Source organism: Gavia stellata, chromosome 9 (genome assembly GCF_030936135.1).
Source record: "Gavia stellata isolate bGavSte3 chromosome 9, bGavSte3.hap2, whole genome shotgun sequence".
Taxonomy (NCBI): domain Eukaryota; kingdom Metazoa; phylum Chordata; class Aves; order Gaviiformes; family Gaviidae; genus Gavia; species Gavia stellata.
This window is the reverse complement of record NC_082602.1, coordinates 17,726,661-17,746,756: the sequence shown is the minus strand read 5'-3', so window position 1 is coordinate 17,746,756 and position 20,096 is coordinate 17,726,661. Positions and strand designations below refer to the sequence as shown.

Below are 20,096 nucleotides of genomic sequence, written 5' to 3'. Positions count from 1 at the left end.
GTCAGAATGATTATATTACCATCTGGCTGCTCAGTGGTTAATAGAATGTCATTCCCCCATTATCTGTTTGTCTGGATCCATTTCTGTACACATTCTTGTTGCATAGAAATTCAAGCTGATTTTCAGGATTTCTTATCTTGAGCCAGTTGTATAACCAGTTAACATAAAAATACTGTGAATCCATCTTTTAGGTTTGTATCACAGAGGTGCAGGATTTCAAAGTTACACCCTGAGTTAGGTGCCTTCATGCAAGATAAATAACTAAGATTGCTGCAGGGCATTAGAGATAAACGTGGTTTTCTTCAAGCTGTGCCTCCACTTTGGTGGCAAACATCACATACAGCAGCATTTGGTGGAAAGCAAGTGCTCTCTTAACTCTTCCCAAAAAGATCAATGCTAGCTGAGGATGACTGCAATAAGGTTAGGGTTGCTGGTTGCAATTTTATTCTAAATTTTTTTTCTGTAGTTGCAGCAAATTTTCCAAATCTTGAGTTGTTAAGATAAAATGTTCATGTCCTGGTATTGGATGATATGCTTAATACTGAAAGAAAACTGACATAATCCTGCTTGTAAACACCATTCATTTTATAAAAATCCTGCAACTTTTGATGTTTATACCTTTTAAATGGCCACATCTGGTTTTAGAGATACAGAAACAAAGCATAATGTTTACCTTGTCACTGTCCTGTTTATGCAGAGAGCTCTCAGAGGTCCCCCTGTGAGCCAGCTGCAGAGGCCACTATCTTGAAACAAGAGGGAAAGGTTCCCAGTCGTCTGGCCCTTGGAAACCGAGGTGGATACAATGGGAGATGCTGGGGTTCGCCTGTCAGGCAGAAGAAGAAACACACAGGTAGGAACTGACTAGTTCATACAGCATCTAGTGCTGTGCTCGGCAGCCTGCTGGGGTTTTGGCAATTCCCTTACTCGCTCTTTCCACTTGTCAGCCTTTTCTGTACTGCAGAAGCAGTTGATTTGTCTCTGAGGTGTTTGGCATGGAGAAACAGGTTTTGCTCCATAGATTTCCTGCCCCCTTCTGTAGGGCAAGTTACCATACCTTTCTCACACCAGGTATGTTCTGGGTGATTGATTAGATATCTGGAGCTGAATGATTGCTGAACTCTGGGAGTGGAGCGCTGTGCTCCTGGGTCCAGAAACAAATTCAGAGGAGCTGTTGCCTCTCTACACTTCTCTTGGGAAGGGTATAAGTTAGAGGCTGAGGATGTGAAAGAATCTTTGTGTAAATTGTGCAGCATATACCAGAAGGGTTTTCTTCATGCTCATACAATCTGTGGAACTTGACTTTGTATGTATTTGTTTCTTGTTGTTATACTCTGCCACAAAAGCTTGGCAGATGGAGTGAGGGGCTGGGATGGTGTGAAGGGGGAAATGAAGATGCATTGTTCTTTGACTCTTCTGCTTTTTAGTCTGAGAACTGCAAAATGACACTGATATCTGTGGCCAAACTGACTAATTTAATCTCTCTTAATTTGCAAAGTTCAATGCCTGGCAGCTGTAAGGTTGACTGTCACTGACACGACTGATCTTAGTTGGGACTGTAGGTGGTGTGGGTAGTTTACACATTGCATTTACCAACCCTGGTGACATTACTGTGTTGGTTCTGGTATTGTAGGCATGGCTAGTATTGACAGCAGCGCTCCTGAAACCACCTCTGACAGTTCTCCAACGCTAAGTCGACGTCCGCTACGTGGGGGATGGGCAACAACATCCTGGGGCAGAGGACAGGACAGTGACAGCATCAGCAGTTCTTCAAGTGATTCGCTGGGATCTTCCTCTTCCAGTGGCAGTAGGAGAGCCAGTGGGGGAGCCCGTGCAAAGACTGTGGAAGTTGGCAGGTAATGAATGATGCCAATGCACAGAGGCAACCTCTAGGCCTAATGTCAGGGAACTAGCACATGTGCATCAGGAAGTACTTCCTTGGGAGAGTTTGCTTTGTTTCTTCTGGACCCTAAAGACAGGAACTCTGCACTCCAGCTAGAGAACTCGGGGTACTTGTTGCTGTCTGAAAGTTTCCTCTGTCTTTTTCTTTTAGGTATAAAGGGAGGCGGCTGGAGAGCCACGCTCCTCATGTCCCAAACCAGCCCTCAGAGGCAGCTGCTCACTTCTACTTTGAATTGGCCAAGACAGTCCTTATTAAAGCAGGTGGAAACAGCAGTACCTCCATTTTCACCCACCCTTCCTCCAGTGGTGGGCACCAGGGACCACACCGCAACCTTCACCTCTGCGCCTTCGAGATTGGGCTGTATGCACTAGGGCTGCACAACTTTGTGTCTCCCAACTGGCTCTCTCGAACTTACTCCTCCCATGTCTCTTGGATCACAGGTTACAGCAAAACTTTATCAGGAAGCTTGCTTTCGGGAAGGAAGGAGGGGAGGGAGGCGAGCATATGCCCAAAAATGGTGATGCGGATGTGCTGTGGTAGCCATGTAAGCTGCTGGCACAGCTGGCAGTACAAGCTGAGCACCACTGATTTTACACAGTGGTGCTTGTGTTGGCCTGGAAAGTTCTTGTGACCTGTTTTTTCTTGTTTGTACTGCAACATGCTTCAGTCTTCAGAGCCACAGATCACTTCTCACAGAGACTGGTCTTAACTTCTCCTTCAGGGGTCTGCTGAAGAGACAGACATTTGTCAAGTTTGACCATGCTCTTTGGCTGTGTTCAGCAGTTCACTTTCCTCCTCCTCCTTCTGTTTGCAGCCAGACCTACTAACTGCTTTCTATTCATGTGGCTTCTAGAGCCTGAAAAACCCACCCTTGAAAATTCATGTCTTCGTGATGTGATGGAAATAGAGCAACAGTCCAGGCTGTGGTTTGTGGGTGCTAAAATCAGTTATAGCAAGTTCCTCTCACTGCCTCAAATGCATCTTTATTTTAACTTTAATAATGGTACCCTCACTCACTGCTTGCTTACTGAGGCATCTTGCCTCCTGTCCTGTGTTTTGGGAGGAAGAGCCTAAATTTGACTTAGAGCCTAAGGGGAGCAACTGGGCTCTGTTGCTGCTCCTGAAGGAAGTGAGGAGTGCATCTCCTGTTGAGGGAAAGCTGACTGAAACTGCACTGGGCATACAGTGGTGTGATAGTCTTCTTTTTTACTCTTAGGGCAGGCCATGGAGATTGGTAGCGCAGCCTTGAACATCTTGGTGGAGTGTTGGGACGGACATCTGACTCCCCCAGAGGTGGCATCATTGGCAGACAGAGCTTCACGGGCCAGAGACTCCAACATGGTGCGGGCAGCTGCTGAACTGGCACTGAGCTGCCTGCCACATGCCCATGCCCTGAACCCAAATGAGATCCAGAGGGCTCTGGTGCAGTGTAAGGAACAGGTGAGCATCACATGGGGGCTGGCTAGCGCGAGCTGATTTCCAGCATCAAGGACGTGCTGTTACTTGTATTGGCTCCTCTACCACGGGACAGCCTTAATCTCAGTTCTGTGGATTTCTTACGTTTCATGAATAACTCTGGTTATTCTGCTGCATAGTTGTGATCTCTCCGCTCCCCATAGTGTCAGTCATTTTAGAGTGCCTTATACTTTTCTCCTGTTGTAGTTTTGCCATCTTGTGTTTCTGGTTTTGCATTCTTCACTTCTGCTTTTCTTTCACTGCCCACAGGACAATCTCATGCTGGAAAAGGCCTGCATGGCAGTAGAAGAGGCAGCCAAAGGAGGTGGCGTGTACCCAGAAGTCCTCTTTGAAGTAGCTCACCAGTGGTACTGGCTTTATGAACAGACTGTAGGTGGGACCCCAGCCCAGAGAGAAGGTGCCACTGGCTGCAGTGCCAGTGGTGCCCGGGCTGCCTCAGAAGCAGCACGTGGGTTGACAGACAGCCGGGTGACCTCTGAGCCGACCACTGTAACAGTGGCAGCTGCAGTAACTGCAGCAGCAACAGTCATGCCGGTGATCTCTGTGGGGTCGACCATGTACCAGCAGCATACAATGGCAGGGCCAGCAATGGCACATACGCACACGCAGGGCCTCCACCCTTACACCACCCTTCAGACTCACATCCCCTGTAATCCCCAGTATATTGGACACACTATTCAGCACATGCCGCGCCCAGCTGTCTTCCCGGTGCCTGGCTCAGCGTACCCGCAGGTGAGTTTTGCCTGTGCCTTGTTCATTTATGGTGACTTTGTGTGGCTGCTTCCAGAGGGAGTAGTACATCTGACGGGGGAGTGTGGGGCTCAGACTCCCGTGGCTTGAGATCTAGCTTCTGCTTTTACTTAGTTGCCGATTTGTGATACTTACTTTGACTCCCCAGCTTGGCTTTTGCATTACAAGGAGCCTTCTGTGGGTGCATGTAAAGTCTCAATAGAATATAAAAATATAATGCATCAGTCATTTTTAATTTTTATTGCTCTATGGTTTCTCAGAAGGCACTGGACAGAAAGCTTGTCGTCTTGAGAGCTTGCAGACTAGATAGAGACTACAGAGGGAAAAACAAATAAAGGTTATTTTAACCGCTGCCTATTTTTAAAAGTTCTTGGAGTGGTTTTCTGCAAACTGATTAGATTTTAAAGGAGGACGAGCAAGCAGATGTAATGGTCATGTGGTGCAAGGTAGTTTCTGTGGTGCAAGGTAGTTTCATTTTTAATTTTTATTGCTCTATGGTTTCTCAGAAGGCACTGGACAGAAAGCTTGTCGTCTTGAGAGCTTGCAGACTAGATAGAGACTACAGAGGGAAAAACAAATAAAGGTTATTTTAACCGCTGCCTATTTTTAAAAGTTCTTGGAGTGGTTTTCTGCAAACTGATTAGATTTTAAAGGAGGACGAGCAAGCAGATGTAATGGTCATGTGGTGCAAGGTAGTTTCTGTCCTGTGCTTCCTTCTCCCTGTCAGGTTGAACTTCCTATGCTCTGGGGTTTGTGTGGTGATATCGTGTTTTGGCCTACTTCTAAATGGTCAGACAAAGTAGACATGACAGTTATTTATCTTCTGTTTTAGGGTGTCCACCCAGCATTCATAGGAGCGCAGTACCCTTATTCGGTAACAACACCATCATTGGCAGCTACAGCAGTGTCATTCCCTGGTGTGCCGGTCCCATCCATGACGCAGATTGCGGTGCATCCCTATCACAGTGAGACAGGACTGTCACTGTCTTCCAATGTAGCGAGTAAGTGTTACAGCTCTGGGCTGTGCATAGCATAGGTTTATTTACTGTGCCTCCTAACCGTGCCCTGGTCAAGTCCTGCTCCTCATTGACCACAGGCAGAACCAGGGTTCTTGCACTGAAAAGTTCTGGCCAAATCCACTCCATCCTAAAGATATGCATGCTCGGGGGTACTGGCATTTGTAATGGGGCCTGGTTCAGCTAGTGGAGCTTTAATTTTATTTTTTTTTTAGCTAAATTTCCAGTTTGAGATAATTTTGGCCTCTCAGACTAAAAGGGTGTTTGGAGCCCTCCTGGCCTTTCTGACCTCTAACTTATTAGAGCTTTATTCCCCCTCTCCTTTGGGTAAGGTGAGCATAGACAATCTTAAGCAGGCTCTTGTGGTTCCTTTAGGTCAGATGAATAGAGAGTGCAGGAAGGAGGCAGCAGGCAGACTTCTGCTACTGTAGCACTAATAGATGTCTTTCCTGCACGAAAGGATTGGAAGCAGCCAGTACCCGAAATGTGGAACTTCTGCAGAGAGGACATGTTTTGGTAGGATCATGTCAATGGCAGTCTGAATGATTGCTCACATGTTGTGTTGGGGCTAGAGTGGTGGTGAAGACCCATCAAGTAGTGTGCAGCACTGGAACAGCAGATGTTGATTGAATTGTGGATGTGCTCTCATTGGCGTGGGGTTTTGCACCAGTTGGTCATGGTTGATCCAGGCTCTGTTATCCCCTCACTGGAGAGGCTGTAATGTTTGCCTATTTGTACATTTGCTTATCAGTGCTTCGCAACTCACCAGGTGCTGGAAGACTGGTACGTGGGAAAACACTTAAGAGCTGTGTTGGCCTCCTTCATATCCAGATTATCAGGAGAATCTTTTCAGTTATTTTTATCTTGCATTTTGATGCCAAAAAGCCACCACAAAAGCAAATAGAATAGTCCTGAAGGCCTCAGGATCTGAAGAGCATCCTTTGCTGACAGCCTTAGTCTTCGGCTGATGCTGTGACTCTCAATTGTGAGAAACCATTTCTGTATTCCTCCAAAGAGTTATGAGTCTTCCACAACTGCTAACTCATCCTAGAGCGCCTAAAATAACAAACAGAAAAAACAACCCCACCCTTTCCAATTGCCATTGTTTATGACTTGCATAAACTTCTGGTTTCAGTTCTTAAAATACTGTTTCACTGTACATATTCATGTGGTGATGCTTGAGCTCTGGCAACAATTCAGCTCATTCTTATGGGTTATTCTCCTTGGGTGGGCTTTAATTGCAGCATGGATTTTTCCCCACTTTGTGGGTTGTTTGGCACTGTATGTCTGCTTGGTTGAGGAGGTCAGACAGTTCTTTCCTGGGAAGCACATTGTTCTAAGGTATTCAACTCTTCACTAGTAAACACATTAAAAAAAAAAAAAAAAAAAGCTGAGGGTGGCAGGAGAAGAGGACAAATTGGAACTTGGAGCATTGCCCAAGCTGGTGTAGTAGCACCACAGAGAAGCCGTGAAAGAAGGGTAACAATGTGTACACACCTAATGGCATCTCTGCTCTGGAATTCTCAAGCAAGCCTTGCTTTTTCCTCTCCATACCTTTCTTGAGAGGGAAAGTTAGATAAACTTGAGTCCCTTGTCAGAGTACAGCTTACTGGCTCAGTGTGTACTGCTGTCTGTACAAGTTCAGGTGGTACAATGTAATGGGTTTTCCTGTGATTTCCCTTGATTTTGCCCATACTACTTAAGTGTCCGAAGATGACAGCTTCTCAAGTTTCCCTGCTGTTTTTACTGTTGATACGTGCTGCAGGTGTATGTAATGGCTGTTCTTTCTGAGGATGGATTGGAGGCTAGCCTCCAGTAACACTCTTCCCATATGGTAGCTGGATGGAGTCATAGCTGTCTTAAAACAGAAGTGGAAGAACCTCGCAATGTTGGACTTGATCTTTGAGTGACTTAATACTGTTCCTGCTCAATGACTTTCCTCAGGAGTTTCTCATCAGGTGTAGACATGCACGTGCTTGTTTCCTTGGACAAGAAATCAGAACCAGACATGTCATTTAATAATAGCAAAGACCTTTGAGTTGACACGTGTATTTACACGTAAAACATGGATGATGTGTGTGTTCATTGTATACTGCAAAAGAGATGGACAAGGGTGTAACTGACCCCCTTCAGGCCCAGCTTGCAAAAATAGAGGTATTCGTAGCCAATTGTATTTCAGTTGTAAGTCTGTGGATTTTGGTTGCTGTATTGTTCTGTTTAGGGGAACAGAACACTACATTGGCAGGGGGTGGTCAGGTGAGGGAGATGATGGCCCAAGTAAACCTTCTTTTAGGCTGGTGGTGGGTCCTAATGCTGCTGTTTTGCTCTCTTCAGTAGGAAGTGTCCATGCAGGATCAACGTTCCCAGCGATTCAGGGGGCTTCCTTGACAACTCTGTCCTCACAGCCCAACTCCCTTGTTACAGGGGGTTTTCCTGCCGAGGATGAGCAGCACAGTCAGCCTGTGAGCCCCCAGGGTCTGCACTACCTCCACTCCGCATACCGAGTTGGTAAGGACGGCCAAGTGGGTTTCTATGGCCCCCTCAAGAGGGATTCAGGGCAGGGCTGTAGGTTTTCACTGTCATTTGACAATTTGCTACTGCACCTGTTGGGGGTGATGGCATCTTAGCTACATGGGGAAAGCCAGTTTATGATGATATGTGGAAGCTAAAAATGGAGGCAAAGCAATAGAAAATTGAACAGTTGCTGTTGGGAGCCATCAGAGTAGAAGAGAAAGCTAAGTGGGTTAGAGCTGGGAAGAGTCTTGCCTTTCAGCAGGTGTACATAAAGGAGTCTGGATAGGGCTCTGAGGATGTGGTTGTGCAAGTTGTGACTATGTGAAAAAATGGAGTTCAGCTCCTGCTGCTCATGGATGGTGAAGGCACACTTCTAGTTTAATAATAACAGTTGAGTCTTCAGAGGCACAGAGGGATGTGCCCCGTGCCTCTCCAGCTAGGTTGTTGAAGACAGACATGGAGGGAACTTTATATTTTGTGGAGAGTGGGTATGTAATTAGCATTCCTTTCCCAGTCACACTGGTTATGAGGAAATAGAGTGTCTGCCTGAACTGCCCTTGGTACAAGGATATCAGTCTTGGGGTTTCTGACTGAGCTTAGATTGCAGTAAGCTACTCATACATAGTCATGGTCCAACCCAGTGGATACCTGGGGAGGGAGAAGAGAGCCTCTAAGATAAGCAAAGCCAGCACAGGGCAGCAGAGAAACAGCAAGAAAATGGAAGGAAGGCTATCTGGAGGTTGCTTGAGATGTTTTGTTGAAAGCTAGAGAAGAAAGTACTTGTTAGCCAGAAAGGGATGCAGATGTCCTTGGAAACATCGCAGTGGTAAGCCATGAAAGGCATTTATAGCCTGAATAACAGAGAAACGGGGGCAGGGAAGAGGGTCTGGAAGATCAAGACATAGTGCCTGTTGGTATTTTAAAACTTTTTAGATGGGAGGATTTGCATGAAGAACTATTATGGAATAAGTGAAATGTTTGCAGACTGACAATACTGCAGCTCAGTGTTGGCCTGTTGCCTTTGCAGCTGAGTAAGTTGATTTTGGGTAGCTTCTCTGTTGCAAAATTTGGAGCAAATGCATTGCTTTCAGGACACCTCTTGTAGTGCGGCCTTTGGGGCTATCTGCTTGACCCTGCTGTAGATGCTAGTGGAGTGTCTCTTTGCACCTCCAGTGAGGTGTGATGGTTGTGCAGATTTCCCAGCATGGAGCAAGAGATATAGATGTTCTTGCAGGTACTTCCTGTGGTGACAGGCTCCAAGATGGGCCTTTTGTTTTTCTTTGGACTCTTTGTAGCTAGGGAATTTTCTGCTGATGATGGGCAGGTCAATCAGGTTGTGTTGCGGTGAGTGAAGTGCTAACCTAAGTCTTACTGGGCAGAAGTGCTGCTTGACTCTGGCGTGCCCCTTTCTCACAGGGATGCTGGCTCTGGAGATGCTTGGCCGAAGAGCTCACAACGACCATCCCAACAACTTCTCCCGCAGCCCACCCTACACGGAGGATGTAAAATGGCTCCTTGGGTTAGCTGCGAAGTTAGGTAAGGCTCAGAGCAGTACTTCAGCAGAAATCCACTTGCTGGGATTTGGACCATGGTGGGAAAAAGCTCTCCAAAGAGTGAAACTTCAAAGATTGGGGGAGCCTGATATCTGATCCCATTTCTGAGAATGTTTCAGAAGATCCCTGCTGCTCTTTCATCCAGGCAGTTGTCCCAGTTCTGGGTTCTGTAGGCAAGCTGTTGAATTTTGAGGCACTGGATAAAGTGCATGGGGTTAGACAGGGCTCAGAGCTTGTATCTCTTCCATTCTAAAAGAACAACTTTTTCTTTCCCTTTCCACTATCTTGTAGCTATTCCTCTTTCTTATGTATATTTACACCTTCTTGTGAAGACCTTTTAGAGCAATAGGTGCTCAAACCACCAATTGTTTGGGTTTTGTTTTTTGTTTTTGCTTCCATTTTGCTCTTGGACCTTTTTTATCAGCTTTTTTTTTATTATTATTATTTCATCAACAGTAAGAACTTAAAAAATGCCCTCTACAAACAGCCTGTCTAGTGGCATGGCGGCTGCTGCTGCTGGGGGAGCTCCACTGTAGGCAGCAGTGGGGAAGTTTGACTATCTCTCCAGCCTCCTTGAGACCTGAGTGCTGGGGCTGCAGGTGCTTCCTAGATGGGCAGGCAAGAAGCAATGGGAGGAGGTGCAGTGTATCCTTGCCTCTGTAGTTACCTTGCCACATCAGTTTTCTTTCATATCCCCTTTAAAGACAGGTGAACTGGGAATATCAGTGACTGAGGTGGTACCTGGTCTCTACTCAGACCTGATGAATATATCAGAATGATTTCCTGTCTCCATGAGTTTGCTAGACTGTTTCCCCTAAGCCTGCTGGAGGATACATTACACTGAGAAGAAAGTGCTCCAAATCTAGATTCTTGCTGGGAAGTACTTGATTACGTATGTGTCTCTTAACACTGTTGTTCTGACTTCTTCCTGTGCAGGTGTAAACTATGTGCATCAATTTTGCGTTGGTGCAGCCAAGGGTGTGCTGAGCCCTTTTGTGCTCCAGGAGATCATCATGGAAGCTCTACAGAGGCTCAACCCTGCCCACGTGCACAACCACCTGCGTACCCCAGCCTTCCACCAGCTGGTGCAGAGGTGCCAGCAGGCCTACATGCAGGTAATGTGTGGCCTGTCGTGATGCCTGTAAAAGCTGCCAGACCATTGCCTGCCTTGCAGGTACTGCCTTTGTGTGTGTGTATGCACAGGGGAAGGAGCCTTGGGTACTGGTAGCTGAACTGGTCCATTGCCCGATGCATCCCTCTCCCTCAGGAGGGACCAGAGTAGGCATTGCTTGCCTGAATGGAGGTTGCATACCAAGGACTTCATTGTGCTGCTTCTGCCAAGGCCTCTCGCCTCTTGTGCTCACCACGAAGGATGGGGTGGTTCTGTGTTCCCCGTCCACTTTCTTCCTCCCTCTAAATGCTACCTGTACCTTTTAACTTCTGTACTTCTTCTTTGCTATGTTTTTCAGGCCCCCTGTTCACCTCTCTTCCTAGCCTGCCTTTTTTCCTTTCCTTGTTTGTAGCCTGTCTTCCCCTTGTCAGGAAGCCCTGGTGTGGCTGTCTGGTGTGCCAGTGCTGGCACTAATAGTGAAAGTGGCTTCGTCAGCTACCCGTATGGATGAGATAACTCAGGATTTATTGAAGTCAGGACAAGTGTGTTTCAGTGAGCCAGCTGCAATACCAGTCTGTTCCTTAAAACAGTGTAAACAGGACACCCCACATGTACCTACCTGCTTCTCTTGAATCACCCAGAAGGGTGATTCTGTAGACATACTGTCCAGGTTGGATTAGCTGTCCTATCACCTAGATGATATTTTGGAGAAATGACATCATCTTCACTTGAGCTCTTTTTCTGAACTACATTAGGGAAATAGATTTCTCAAAAGCTGGACCTGCAGTTTTGGGGCCTTAGTTGAGAAGCTGATAGAAGTGATAGTAAGCCTAGAGATATTTTGTAGCAACTTAGTGTAAGCCTTATTCCTTCCATACCCCTTAGCAAAGGAGATGTCCGCTGAACATGCTGGGTCCCCATGTATAACCTGCAGAATGAATGGTGTGAGGGTTAGATGCTGGTGGGTGGTGGGGTAGAGCGTTAGCTGGCCCTTTTGTCCAGAGAAGGGCGACGAAGCTGGTGAGGGGTCTGGAGCACAAATCTTATCAGGAGCAGAAATCTTATGAGGAGCAGCTGAGGGAACTGGGGTTGATCAGTCTGGAGAAGAGAAGGCTGAGGGGAGACCTCATCGCTCTCTACAATTACCTGAAAGGGGGTTGCAGAGAGGTGGGTGTTGGTCTCTTCTCCCAAGTGACAAGCGACAGAACAAGAGGAAATGGCCTCCAGTTGCACCAGGGGAGGTTCAGGCCGGATATTAGGAAATATTTCTTTGCTGAGAGAGTGGTGAGACACTGGAATAAGCTGCCCAGGGAAGTGGTGGAGTCACCCTCACTGGAGGTGTTCAAGGAATGTGTGGACGAGGCATTGTGGGACATGGTTTAATGGGCATGGTGGTGTTAGTTGATGGTTGGACTTGATGATCTTCACAGAATCACTAAGGTTGGAAAAGACCTGTAAGATCATCAAGTCCAACCATTACAAAACAAACAAAAAACCAAAAAAAACCCCCCACAAACAACCAAACCACCAGAACAACCCAGCCACACCACACAGCACCATGCCCATCAAGCCACGTCCCACAATACCACATCTTACAGGTCTTTTCCAAGCTTAGTGATTCTGTGTTTCTGTGTGATTCTGTACTGTGGCCCAGTTTGGTGCTCATGAAGGAGAGAACACCTGCTGATGCTGTGTGATGCATTTTTGTGCTCTGAGGGGATACTCGCCTTTGGCCATGTTAGCATGTAAGATACAGCACTGCTGTCTTTTGAGCTAGCACTCCTCTGTCAGAGCCTCTGAGTCTTGGGACCTCTTGTGGGGTAACAGGATCATGTGATGTATCGCCCTGGGAGCTCTTGAGTCCTCTGAGTGTCACCACCATGAGGGTGGTGAGCAAATACCTTAAGGCTCTTTCCCTGTTCCCATCCAGTACATCCATCATCGGCTGATCCATCTCACTCCAGCTGACTACGATGACTTTGTGAATGCCATCCGCAGCGCCAGAAGCGCCTTCTGCCTGACTCCCATGGGCATGATGCAGTTTAATGATATTCTCCAGAACCTAAAGCGCAGCAAGCAGACAAAGGAGCTGTGGCAAAGGGTCTCTCTGGAAATGACGACCTTCTCGCCGTGACAACAGGCAGAGCTCCATGGACACACAATCCTTTGCCCTGCATAGTTGTAGTTCCATTTACACCATCCTTCCTTCTGGTGTCTTTTTTATTTTAGTTTTAACTTGTTGGAAACCACTGATCTGATGTATTTATACCATGACATTCCTCTCCAGCACTGTTGCGTGTTGACGCTCTGCTTTGCTCGCTCTTCCTCCTCCTTCCCAGTGGGCTGCAGGCTTCAGAAGCATCAGGAAACGAGAAGGAAGTTGAGCTGGCTGCCCTGTGGTGTAGTCACCGCTTTTTTCCCTGAGTCCCTGGAGGCTGTCCTGCGAGCAGTTTGCAGTGTGATTACGCACGTGTTAGAGGGGTAGGGGATTCTGTCTTAAATATTTATTTTGGCATTTATAAATATGTAAACTTTTTTTTTTGTATGGGCTTCTCTTACTCCACACACCATCTCCTGTTGGGAGAGGCTGGGACCGCTGTGCACAGCCCGTGCTCCCTCCATTCCTTTCAGCACCTCCTGCTGAGAGAAGCTGAGACTGGAGTAGCAGGGCCAGGGCCACCTCTGCGGCTTTCTGCACAGCTGCTGAGGGCAGAGGCTGGAGCTTGGGCAGTCAGAGTCCATGACTGCGCTGAGCTGCCTGGAGACTGCCAGAAGTGCTTGGGCTCTTCCTCAGGAGTGTCCCTCACTGGGCGCTGCTGGCTCATAGGATGTTTTGATCCTGGTCATTACGAGTTGTACAATCGTGTTTCTTTTGGCTGGGGTATTACTCTCCTGTAATCAGTTTCTTATCCCTTGTCTCTTCTCGTTTCCTGATTAAACACTCGTTTTCTTAGACTGACTCTCTCTTCTCTCTGCTATGATGTTGACAGTCTGATGGAGCTGGCCAGCTGTGTGTCAGTGGGAGCTCCTGTGAGCCCTGGTGGATAGCTGTCTTGCCTCCGGTAACAGCAGTCCAGCACAAGGCAGGTGGCCAGAGCTTTTACACAAGCTGTGAGCCAGTAGTTCCTTGCCTGGTACTGCTCTGAGAATGACATGCCTTTGCAGAGGCTGAGGTACGTGCAGACTGGGTCGTTGATGGGTGACGGGGGAGTTGGTGGTAAGCGTGGGGTGTTCTTCCTACACTTCTGCCAGCCACCTTTTCTGGTCTTGACACCAGTGATACCATGTGGCAATGCGGAGCTTTGTATTTTCAAAGTATCATATAAAACAGTAGCTGCTTACCCTTGATGTAATTGTTAAAGAAGGCTAGTGGTCTGCTCCCATGTGTTTAGAGAGATGTTTGTGGACTATGCAAGATATATCCAATAGGGATAGCATTGCAGAAAATTAATTTTACAAAGCTTTTATTTTTATGCCAAGGAAATTTAAAAGGCTACTGCCATTTGTAAGTGTACAAGCATGTACATTTCAGGGCTTTTAAAACTGGAAGTCAGATGATTGATGTTAAGAATCCAATTTCTCAGTAGTAGTGTATTTTGCTTCTTTCTTGGGTTTAGCCAATGACAATGGGGAGCTTTTAGTTTCTGCAAACTAGAAATATGTGCCTGTTTGTATTTGATATTTTCAATGATACTCTCAAAAAATAAAAAAACCTAACTCATAGGCATAGGGTAAACCAGATGAACAGGCTCCCTTGGTTTGACTTTGTGTACTGCACAGGCCAGAGAGCGTGACTGGGGTTCCTCTACTTCTGGTTGTGCAACAGTAACTATTTAAAGATCTCCTTACAGCCCCTTGTATTTCTCCATAAGGTGTCTAGTTACATGATAATTATAAATGCTGATGTTTGTAAGAATGTGTTAAGTTTTGTGGTTTTTAAACTAAACTCCATGTTGATTATGAGCTGCCTGTTATTGAGCAAAACTCCTGGATTTGACTGGAGAGCACAGCCTGATGTCTGGAAGGTTTGGGTTCCTGGAGCACTTTCTGTGCTCTCTGGTTCTTGCATGTTCAGAACTGGGAAAGGAATTTGGAGAACAATGAGTTTTCTAATAAAATCTAATCTTTTCCTTTCTATTGCTTATAGGAGAAAATTAGGGGAAGAAAAGGGAGCACCTTCTAGAAGGAAAGAAGCAGAAGGGAAATGGGCAAAAGAGCTGAATGTGTTAAATATCGGGAGCAGAAGTGACTGTTACTGCATTGAGGATTTGGACTGAATAGGGAAATGAAATGGCAGAGCCTTATCTGTGGTATCTATTGGAAGGCTACACTTAGACCCTGAGCAGGCAAGTTTTCAGACTACCGTAATTAAAAAACATGAGGAGCACAAGAGCACTGTCACCAGTATCCTTGTTTTGGGGAAAAGACATTGGAGCTGCTTACTATGAGGTTAGAATGGACTTTATCTGGAAGTGTATTTGCTTTCGTTCTGTGTAGTCCCCATAAAGACTATAAGAGAAAAGAAATTGCAATGCCCATTATCTTTCACTGTGCTCAAAACTTTTTCTCTTCGGTTATTTTTATCCATTGTAGTCCTCATACAGATTGCACTGCTTCCATATGACAGACCCTGTCAGAATTGTCTTCCAGCAGCTGCAGAGCCCAAACAGAGGAAGAACCAGGGAATCTCACCTCAGGCTGACGTTGCCTGAACAAGCAGCTCAGTGGTATGAAGCACAGGTCAGTAGTTTCAGAAGTTTCCAGTCTTTTCTCTGAAAAAATTCCTCAGAGTGAGCAGACAGAGATGGAGCTGTGTGGAGATGCTGCACACTCATTTATTCAGGATTTCTAGAACACACCTTCAGTCCTGGATCTCTGCACCTGTTAATCTGTTGTTCCTGAGCTGTATCCCATGGAAATATGTCTGAGCAAGGGCAGGAGAAAGGAGAAGGTGACAAAGGAGATGATGATGTTTTTTCTTGCCATGTGGCTGGGAGGTTCTTGAGGTATTTTTCCTTTATAAGAGATGAGATCAGCCCTGGTGGCCCCAGAAGCATTAATCTACTATTAAAGCAGAAAAATTATTATCCAGTGCAGTCTTGTTCATTTGGTCACTATTCCAGGAGTGGGGAAAATACTTAGGCTCAGAAATTCTGAAAAGACATTTCGGCAGAAGACCTGTGAAAGAGCAGCGGTCTCAGCCAACTCAAATTTCCTTTGACTTTCAGGTAACCCATGTGTTTTTTCACTTAGAGTAAATGTTCTCTAGGTCCTTGTCCTTACCAGCAACACATGAAGTGGCTGCAGTGAAGGCCAGCTGCCACAGCAGCTGGATGCTTTAGAGCTCTTCCAGTGTAGAAATGGTTTTATATAGCTGAGAAGATGTTTTGTGTTGGCTACCGCTTCTTCCCAGGCTGGGCAGCAAATGCTGAATTTAGTCAGTACTAATAGCTACAGATATTTGTCTGGGTAGGGCCTGGCCCCCACTTGCATGAAGACATATGATATTCTGTGATGGGAGACCTTGCAATGGGTTATTGTCACATTTGGTGAAGTCTAATGCACTGTCCGTTCCTTGAAGGTAAGATGAATGAGGTCTTTCGACTATACTTCTTCCTGTGTCCTCTGTTCACAATGACTTGCTCTCACTTGCCAGATTTATTTCCTCTTGTGACCATAGGAAATATGCTTCCCCTTTTAGCTGTTAGTGTCGCTGGAAATAACAGCTCACTTCAGTGGAGAGTTGGAGAAGTCACATTTGTACAGGTGCAGATGAAACCAACTGAGAAGTGGCTGATGTCTTCACTGCAAGATACCTGTAGGCAGGTTTTCACTGTCCTGCTAGTGGTGAAGATCAAACTGCTTCATAGTCCTAATGAGGGCAGTGTGCTGAGAGCAGCCTTGCACTCTGAGTTAACCCACTGTCTGCACTTAAAGTTTCATGGGTACTTCAGCTAAACAATCTGGCATGGTGCATAGATGTGCATTTTGATGCTCTGTCCAAGGATTAGTACATGCATATAAAAGCAGATGGTCCTCCTGTGTTAGTATACTTAGAAGCAACTCCTTAAATATGGCCATTCCCTCTGTGTCTCTTTTCTTTTATATATATATATATACACACACACACACACACGGGGGGGGGGGGGGGATACATTAAAAACGTAAGGGAGAGGGTGTGAGAAGATAAAGGTGAGGTACTGTAAGTGAAAGGGCCTTTTTCCCCCCTCCCCTTCCCTGAGGATGTTAGTGGGTGGCCATGGCAGTGTCTGCATGTACTCTTATCCTATATCTGGGACAGCAGCATTTCTAGAACTTAAACTGTTGATCCCTGCATAGTTTCTGAGTCTTTAGGGGTAAAATCTTGGCATTAGTGTAGTTGGTAGAAAACATGCCAAGATTGCATCTGGACTTTTGGATATTTGGCTCATTGGAAGGAATAGCGTGATTTTTGCTCTTATGGAATGGATAAAATAAAGGGTTTAGTAATTGCAAGCCTTGTTCCTTGGAACACATCTTGTGCTTCAGGTACTCTTTTTCTGTGTAGATCAGGTATGCCAACCTCCGAGAGGGCTGGCTGCCCTCCTCCCTCTCTGGACATGTTCACCTACAACCATCTTTCTTGCCTGTGAAAGTTTTCCTTTAGAAGCGCTTTCCAGGAATACGAGTTAGCAGAACAGTATGTGCCTTTGGACTTCAGTGTCTTTACAGCCCATGAACAAGCAGAGTTGGAGTTGTCATCTGATGGAGCAATGTGCGTAGCAACAGGTATGGCTGGAGTTAGCTGAAAAGTGTGTTTCTGTCTAGTTTTGTTTACTGTCATTGATATTTATCTGGGATATGTAGTTTGCTCCTCTGAGAACCCATTCAGAAATAGCCTCCTGGGGAGTTGTTGAACCTAAACTGGTTTTTAATTCTTTATGTGGGCTTGGTTTTTATCAAGCCTAGCACTGTTGTACTTTGGAGCAGAATACAGGCTTTTACTTTGCCAGCTGATTTAGTGCTAGGTTGGCTATTGCTACACAGTGCTGGAGTGCACTGAACAGCCTTGCAAAACCCAGAGTCAATGGAAATGGAGTAAGCAAAGTCCATATCCGTGAAGTTTATCACCACCTCCTGGTGTAAGAAGTTGGTCAGCTGTAACATGACATAAATTTGAACTTGTTTTCTATAAGAGTTGGGAACCTTGTATTTTTCTTACCTACAAATTAAGAGAAGGGCAGGGTATTAAAATGAATGTTCCAGGATGCACCTGGGGAGAGAGTGTGCCAAAGTAGAAAAGTGTGTTCACAGTCTGCTACTGATGCTTTTTTTTTAAAAAAAAAAAACCAAACACCTAAGCTGAAAAAAGTGACAGGGCAGGTTGGGCCATGAGGACTTCTCAGCATTTGTTGATGACCATGACTGTTGTATGACTTTGCTTTTGAGCGCTATTGATAGAGTGAATGGCTTTCAACTACAGTGTATTCAGAGTAGTTTGTGTTTTCTCTTTCTGTGCCTGAATTTAAGTGCCATATGACATGATTATGGTAAAGAGGGTCTTTCTTAAATAGTACTGCTTTTTTTTGTTTTGTTTGTGTGTTTGGTTTTTTTTTTCCTAACTACCTCCCTCTCACTACCCCTCTGCCCCCAGCATAATTCAAATGTGGCTTTTGAACTTCCTTCTGCTTCCTGTTTCCATTTTAAGGGTACTTGCACTTGGGGCAGAGCAGTGGAGGCACCTGTCCAAGAATGGCATTAACCTGTGAAAGCTGGAAGTGCAGCTTGGGGCTATTCTGTGCTAGGGTTTCCCTTTGAGCCTTTGACTAGTTAATGCTTTTTCTTAGGGTAACAACACCCAGGTGTAAGCTTTGTGTGCTGTCAGAAGGTAACTTCGCTGCTGTATAGTGTTTCTTGTTGGTATAAAGACAGTGACTGGGCTCTGTAAGCAAGTGACTTTTTTTCTTGTTGGTGTTGCCTGTGTACAGTTACACCATTCATAACTACTTAATACTGCACAGGCTGCACTGCACAATTATTTTATTGCTATGAAAGGGATGTGAGCTATAAGAAGGGGAAAATGCTCTAAATGCATTAAAAGTCTATTGTATATAGTATATGTACATAGCTAGCATGCGTTATGAACGGGGACTGAGTCCCCACCATTTCCCTCTATGTCATGCTTTACTTGGCCTCATTTAAGAAGTCAGCCAGGAGATTCTTGTCAGGAAGTTTGGGGCTTAAAGGGCAGATGTGCAGGGCCTTAGTATCAACACATTGTTATTGTAAGTAAGGCAGTCAGTCCTGAAATGCACCTTTTCCAATGACTTCGGGGGGGGGGGTGGGGGTGGGGGGGGTGTTCTGAGACCAGCCTGACTTAATGGTCTTCTGTTACCAAAGTGAAATAATTGTGAGCTGGGCTTTAGACTGCTGGGGTGGTGACACCATTATGTACATACTTGTTTACAAGCAGTTTTGAGAGACTGGAAAAGTCAGTAAGACTAGATAGATGAGAATGGGGAGAAACTGAGTCTTAGAAGAAAACCACTCTTTAAAGCCAAAAATAAGAGTAATAAATTATTTCTGCATAGGTCTCAAGAGTAGTAGAGATGATGTGTCAGGAATACTTTTTCATAGCAAAACCAGCTTCCAAAGCATTTCTGAGGCAACCATTAGTTTGTACTCTTAACAATGCTCAGTGTTTACTCTCCCTGCCCCCCCCCCAAAAAAAAAAAAAAAAAAGAGGGGGGGAGGAGGGGAGAAGAAACAAACCATAGGTAAAGCCTTGGTAACTGGAGAAGAAGGTACCAGTGCTCAATCAATGTCCTACTGCGTGATAGGTTTTTATTCCTGGCTTGAGGCAGCCTGCTGGAAACACTTGAGTGTGTTAGATGCCACTGTCCAGGTGTCTTGCTCACAGCTGCACTGTCAGCCAGCAGACACTCAGGATTCAGGAAGGGGGATGAAGAGATTTGTTTCAGATTCATTTGGCATGTTTAGCCCAGTTTGTCATTGCTTTTCTTGCCATGTTACTATTGATACAGCAAAATGACCAGCAAGGAATCAAAGGATTCTCTTACTGAGTGTGAGGGCTGAAAAACAACAGGATGAGTTTAATCAAGTTGCTTGTTAGACTCATATAGCTAGACTCTTCTGTGTCATTCTGACTTCCATGAGCTGCAGGCTTCTGCCAGCAATATGCACCTTTGCAGTGCTGTCATCAATTGAAAATTGCAGTTTTCAGCAATCAGCTTTTCATGTAGAGTTGATACATGCTGCCACCTACAGAGAAATTCTCCCAGTTCCCTTAAAAGGTCTTTACCCTGTAGTTGAGACTCATACCAGTATTTCCTGTACCTAGTAGACAGGGGTAGCAGCCTACTTTTAAGTAAGCACCTTCCTGATTTGAATTACAGGGGTTGTGTGTGTGAGTAGAAGTTCCAGCTTCATATGCAGAGCTTTCTTTTCTGAGGTTAGTATATACACACATTCTGATAGCTTTCTTCAAAAAAAAAAAAAAAAAAAAGTTGTTTCCTATTGTTTGTTTTGTCAATTCTAACCTTTCATGCACCTTTCCAGTTCTGAACTGTGACATGACCTGGCTACAGTTTCTGTTACAATCATGATGTGCCTTTCTGATACCTGGGTAAAATTACTCCTTTTTAAAATGGGTCAGTTTCCTATGCATCAGACTACAGAAATATTTCTAATACGTTACAAAAACTTTTTCAGGTAATGATGATGTTTTGTGCTTACTGTTTTCCTTGTCTTAGAAGTGCTGCTTACCATGAAGTTCT

General features: G+C 45.4%; 1 protein-coding gene across 3 annotated transcripts in view; it reads left to right on the top strand.

Moving 5' to 3' along the window:
• Positions 1-13,049, top strand: part of ZSWIM8 (zinc finger SWIM-type containing 8) — a 65,183-nt gene extending 52,134 nt beyond the window's left edge. For 2 of the 3 annotated variants that reach the window (XM_059820970.1, XM_059820968.1), the window contains exons 17-26: positions 698-850; positions 1,631-1,853; positions 2,051-2,340; positions 3,117-3,340; positions 3,626-4,108; positions 4,959-5,151; positions 7,477-7,650; positions 9,073-9,192; positions 10,146-10,324; positions 12,251-13,049. In XM_059820970.1, the coding sequence (XP_059676953.1) occupies positions 698-850; positions 1,631-1,853; positions 2,051-2,340; positions 3,117-3,340; positions 3,626-4,108; positions 4,959-5,151; positions 7,477-7,650; positions 9,073-9,192; positions 10,146-10,324; positions 12,251-12,454 (2,243 nt within the window). In that variant the 3' untranslated portion in view covers positions 12,455-13,049. The remainder of the gene's footprint in view (positions 1-697; positions 851-1,630; positions 1,854-2,050; positions 2,341-3,116; positions 3,341-3,625; positions 4,109-4,958; positions 5,152-7,476; positions 7,651-9,072; positions 9,193-10,145; positions 10,325-12,250) is intronic. The other variant, XM_059820969.1, reaches the window with a different exon arrangement.
• The last annotated feature ends 7,047 nt before the right edge of the window (positions 13,050-20,096 follow it).